The following is a 6,063-nucleotide window of genomic DNA, read 5'->3' as shown; positions in this document are numbered from 1 at the left end:
TTGGACAAAAAAAAAAAAAGTGGGGCGCCTGCGTGGCTCAGTCATTAAGCCACGTCTGCCTTCGGCCCAGGGTGTGATCCCAGCTCCCTGCTCCACTGGCAGCCTGCTTCTTCCTCTCCCACTCCCCATGCTTGTGTTCCCTCTTTCGCTGGCTGTCTCTGTCAAAGAAATGATCTTTAAAAAAAAAAAGTTACAATCTATACTCCCACCTATGCCCCTCAGTATATGGCTGTATACAATGGGAGCTTGAAATTCTATGTAGGGGATTTTCTCTCCAGGACCTTCTAGAAGACCCTGGAAAGGAGAACGGATTTCAGTGAGATTAAGACTGTAACCAGGATACTGTCCTAATCCAGTTGAGGGATGATAGGGCAGGGCTGGCTGGTGTGAAGTCAGGTTGGAGAGGGAGATACCTGGACTGAATGGTCTGGAAGGTAGTCCGGGGGAATCTAAGAATGTAACAGAAGGGGACTTGGGGCGAGATGCCCACGGTGGGAGTTGAGTACGGGGGAGCTTGTGGAACATCCACGAGGCATCCAGGCGGTGCCTGGACACTGAAAAGTGAAGCTCAGTGATTCTCGATTAGAGACTCTAATTTGGGAATAATTAACATCTGGGTCCAGAAGATGCTTATGGATTTCCTTTTGCTTTAAAATACAATAAGAAGAGGAATGAGGAAGAGATACAGATAGAGTAATAGAGAATTTTGTGTGCTGGAGGTGATTAGAAAAGGATGGGAGAAAAAAGGTTAGAAAAGATGAGAAAACTGTTGGCTGAGGTGGAATTGATTATTTACTAATAAACTACAAAAAAAGGTGTGCCCAGAGTTCACGATCTCTCTTTGAGGAGACACGGGAGGAGGCAGGGAGGCAGAAGCTAGAGAATGTTCCCGTTAGCCCCCAGGGAGCACTGGCAGCCAGGACAGCCGGGTCCTGCCGGCCCCGGGAATGGTGAGGTGGGTGGAAGGGGCTTGCGGAAGCGGGAGGTGCAGGAGGCGGGGTCCCCAGCCACCTGCACACGTGCGGCCTCAGCAGCCGGGGGTTTGTCATCAGGAACGCTGATGTTGTGTTCTTCTTGAGTACCTCATTCAGTGAAGATGTAGCTGTTTATAACATCATTTTTAGGGAAATTGGAGACTCCTCCCACCCCCCATTTCTGTGAAAACAGGGCTGCTGTACTGAGTAAGACTGAAAAATCTCAGCTCCTGCAGTAGCCACCTATGCATTCAACAGTTTCCTCGTGAAAAGCTCACAGTGACTTTTCTGGATGTCCTTTGCTAAATCCCCATCTGTGAAGGTACTTGAAGGCTGCACGCAGCAGCAGGGGGAGAGAATAAATTGCCCACACACCAGAGCGCGGGAGGGCTCCCTGCTGAACTGCCAGCTGGGCGGGAAGCAGCCAGCCAGGGAAGGTAGCATTTAGGACACACTGGGCCTCTAGATGGGCTCAAAAAGAATGACAATTTAACCCATTCCAAAGACCCAAATGATTATCTTGGGTCTACACTTTCATGATCCTTCCTGACACCTGTAATTTTGGCTAAGAATCAAAACAGTTAAGATTCTCTTCAGTTCTCTGACACATCTAATCCAAAACTGCATTTGTGAAGTGTCACTAGAATCTTCTATTGTTGCCTTTTAAATTCCCCTTAGACACAGGATATTGCTGCATTCAAACACATTTCTACCACAAGAATTAAAAAGTACTTAAGTACTTTTATTCTACTCTGTATCAATGCCACATACACACACAAAATGTTTGGATCACTTAATAAGTTATAACATTCCATGTTTTAATAGGAATACAAGGACATAAACAATCATTCCTGAGTTAAAGTGCAATGTAAAATTTAATCAGTATTGCTAATAAGACATTTTACAGCATAGAAACATGATCAAGATGATCATTTACTTTACCATGTCATAAAACATAAGAGCTTACCGTAGAACAGTGATACACTTTAAATGGTACGGAACTTCGTGACTCATCACAAAAGACTCCTGTAGGGACTTGTTGCCATGATTGATTCCAGGTCAAAGATCAGTAGTAAAATAAGTTATGGTACAAAATAAAGTCAACAAGTCATCGATACTGAAGGAACAGCTGATTTCATTGAAGAAACTGAAACCTGGATTCTAGTTGACCTTTTAGTCAGTATGTACAAAAATGTGCTCTTAAAAAATCCTAAGTAATCACAAATTCAGACAAAACAGTTGAATAAAGGACAATGACAGCTCTTCATTATGCTGTAAAACTATGGATCTCATCTTTGGAAAAATTCAGATCATGCAGCAACCTGAAAAACAAATACAAAGTACATGTTTCTTTGGGAAAATGTTTAAAAATAAAGAAGTAAGATCAAAGTTTATCACTGTAACCATAGTATTTTTTCATTTTCCCCCTGCTTAGTACGTACTTTCTAAAAAAAAAAAACCCCACAAATATTACTTCTAAAAAATTAACAATCATATCTTGATATCAAATATCTAGTCAGTGTTCAAATTTTCAATTGTCTAAGAAGTGCCATAATTTTTAAGTTTGTTTAATGACAATTTAAAGTCTATTCATTGTGATTGATGTCTTTTAGGTACCTTTTGATCTACAACATCCCTTCTCTCTCTCTCTCTCTGTCCTGCAATTTCTTTGTTGACAAAGCCAGATTTTCATGTGTTGAGCCTCCCAGAGTCTTCATTTTGCTGCGTCTCTGTGGTGTACTTTAATAATATGTTCCTATGCCTTCTTTTTTAAAATATGCTCCTACGTCCTATTATTTCCCACAATTTAATAACTGGATCCAGAGGCTTGATCGAGTACAGGTTCCATTCTTTTTTAACAAGACTACATCATAGGTGGTGTTCTTCCATCAGGAGGCACGTAATACCTGATTGTCCCTCTTTGGGGATGCTAACAACCACTGGTGACTGTGTACACATAGCTGGTGACACCTACCATAATTCATTTATCAGCTAAGGAATTCTACAGAGAAAAACAAACTTCTGCTCATTTCTTATGTAGTTACCCAGTAGTATAGCTCATACAGAAAAGGCAGAATAAATGCATGGTCTTTCCCCCCCTTTATCCACCAGGTTTCAAAGTAAGGCGTAAACACCCCAGCATTCTATCTTCATTCTCCCAAACTGAACAAGGCAAGCAGAAGTACTGCTCACGTATAATTCAACTTGGAAAACATTATAAATAGAGACTGAAAGCTTAGAAGTAGCTCTGTTTAAAATGCTGCTGACTAAAATAACATAATAAAAATTATTTAAAAAAATGCTGCTGAAAACAGAGAAAGACAAATACCATATGATTTCACTCATGTGGAGTTTAAAAAACAAAATGGGGGCGCCTGGGTAGCGCAGTCGTTAAGCGTCTGCCTTCGGCCCAGGGCGTGATCCCGGCGTTATGGGATCGAGCCCCACATCAGGCTCCTCCGCTGTGAGCCTGCTTCTTCCTCTCCCACTCCCCCTGCTTGTGTTCCCTCTCTCGCTGGCTGTCTCTATCCTGTCAAATAAATAAATAAAATCTTAAAAAAAAAAAAAATGAACAAACAACAAAAAAAAAGACAAAAAAATACTCTTGAATACAGAGAACAAACTGGTGGTGGTCGGGGGGGCTGGAGGACATACATAAAGGGAGGAAGAGTACAGTTACTGTGATGAGCACTGAGTCACGTACAGAAATGCTGAATCATTACACTGTATGCATGAGACTAACATAACACTGTATGTTATAAAAAAGAAAAAAATGTTCCTGAAAATGCCAACATTTATTTAGTACTTAGTATATGTAGTCACATGCCTCAGTATTATTATGTATCCCTTGTACAGACGAGTGCACTAAAGTTTGGAAAGGTTAAGTAGTTGGCTCTAGGATATCTGATTGCAAGATGACTGTACGTGGTAGAGCTGGGATTCAAACTCAAAGTAGCAGCTTCCAGACAGACACACATATTCAGACAAAGCAACAATATGGCCAGAGGGCCAACCTGGTGCCAATAGTCAAGCCTCTCCTCGCTGGATGAACTCCTCCTGCCTTTCCAGCCACACTCGCTGTCCCTCACGGGCTAGTGGCTTCACACGTCTGAATACCCGCATCCCCCATGTGTCTGCTCGTTCCTCTGCCTACTCCCACCCTCTCTACCTCTCTGACGGGCAACATCGGGGCCATCACTCAAAGAGCAGGTAGCTCCCCTCTCTCCAAAACACACCCGTAAGTAAAAGTAAATTGCCTCTTCCTGAATTTTCCTAACACTTTGTTTTCACCTCTCGTAAGAGTATTTATGATATTCTGAGTCATATTTTAGTTATCAGTGTGTGCAGCTGTTTCCACTAGGCAGTGTGGGCCTCGAAAGCAGACACTGTTTTATTTATCTACATAATAAACAGGTGGGTATTTAGTAGATGAAAGCATCTTCACTGAGCAAGTAATTATCTTGCTCTTTATCTATATTAAAATCCGTTTCTGAGTCTCTGTTACCATATCATACAAATTTAACAGGTTTTCACCAAATATGGAGAGTATGTTTGAAATGGTTATGCATATATAGCAGACATGAGATTAACATGAGATTAACTTTGGAGGGCCTTAAGGACTGGGCATCACAGAGTCAGTTTTCAGGATAGCGAAAACTATGATATAATAAGAGATCCATGTAACTGCCAAGTAAGAGATACACTACATCCATTAAGATGGTCAAGGCAAGGAAATCAAAGAAACAAGAGTCCTAAATGGCACAGGGGCAGATGCTATGAATCGCAAGTACACGCACTCTTTAGAGATACTGTGGATTCGGTTCCAGACCACCGCAATAAAGCAAATACTGCAACAGGACAAGTCAAATGAATTTTTTTGTTTTCCGGTGCATATCAAAGTTATCTTTACACTACAGTCCAGTGAGTGTGCAACAGCATTATAGCTAAAAGAACAATGTACATACTTCAATTAAAAAATACTTTACTGCTAAAAAATGCTAACCATCATCTGAGCTCTGGGCAAGTTGTAATCACTGATCACAGATCACCAGTAACAAATATAATAATAATGAAGAAGCGTGAAATATTGTGAGACACAAAGTGAGCAAACGCTGCTGGGAAGGTAGCACCGATGGACTTGCTCGATGCAGGGTGGCCACCAACCTTCAATATGTTAAAAAAAAAAGGCAATGTCTGCGAAGCACAATCATGTGAAGAGCAGTAATGGACGAGGGGTGCCCGTACTGATGGAAATCGGGCTACACCTCCCCAGGCGCGCCGGCAGCATGCTGGACGGCGAGCAAAGGCGGGGATGCACAGATGATGACCGCCAATACTCCTGAGCAGTCCTAGGCAAGCCGGCCAGCGCAGCACGGGAAGATCAGCTCCGAGTCAAGCTGACAAACTGAAGCTGTTGAATTACAGTCAGTTTTAAAAGTTCAGACATACTAGGATCTTGGTTTCCTTCTATTCAATTCCACACGCACCGAGCCTCCGGTGTGCAAGGAAGCGGGCTAAGCCTTGCGCGGAACGAGAATGAGGATGAAGACCCCGCAAACAGCCCATCGTTCATGGGAGAAAACAACCCACTTCTTTAGGAGGCTGGACAAGGGATTCTTCCTCAGTCAGTTAACTGCTCTAAGTGGCCTTAAAGACAGTCTCTTTCAATGCTGAAGAGTATGATTCTCATCATTTAAAAGGATTATTATGCTGCCATCTATAAAGTAAGCATTAAGATACATCCAAAATCACTTGTCAATAAAGTTGAAGAATGTAGCTCTTAGCCTTGTTCTTTCTGAAAAATTATTTTACTTCAAACCATATTGTTAGTCTTCACTATAATTTTAATAGTTTTGTTTTACCTTTGAAAGATTAAAGAAGTTGTAATATTTAAAAAAAAATTCAAGTTTCGAGTGCTTAAACAAAAGAATATTTTTCTGAAGGTATTAAAATCCAAAAATACACTTAAATTTAATTAAAATACTTTTAAAATGCAACATGGAAAGAAACATTTCTCAATGTTTTTATTTATTGAGGTCAATCTTTTTCCTAATTAAAATTAAAAATAAAATAGCAAGAGAGAAAACTA

The 6,063-nt window shown here is 41.1% G+C and overlaps 1 protein-coding gene across 2 annotated transcripts in view; it reads right to left on the bottom strand.

Annotated features, from left to right (window-relative positions):
- Positions 1-1,771: 1,771 nt before the first annotated feature.
- Positions 1,772-6,063, bottom strand: part of LOC113261057 (cytochrome b5 reductase 4) — an 82,169-nt gene continuing 77,877 nt past the window's right edge. For both annotated transcript variants that reach the window (XM_026506985.4, XM_026506987.4), the window contains one exon: positions 1,772-2,296. In XM_026506985.4, the coding sequence (XP_026362770.3) occupies positions 2,242-2,296 (55 nt within the window). In that variant the 3' untranslated portion in view covers positions 1,772-2,241. The remainder of the gene's footprint in view (positions 2,297-6,063) is intronic.

The sequence above is a fragment of the Ursus arctos genome, unplaced genomic scaffold (genome assembly GCF_023065955.2).
Source record: "Ursus arctos isolate Adak ecotype North America unplaced genomic scaffold, UrsArc2.0 scaffold_29, whole genome shotgun sequence".
Classification (NCBI taxonomy): Eukaryota; Metazoa; Chordata; class Mammalia; order Carnivora; family Ursidae; genus Ursus; species Ursus arctos.
Note: the sequence above shows the minus strand (reverse complement) of the source record. Positions and strands in the feature narration are given on the sequence as shown.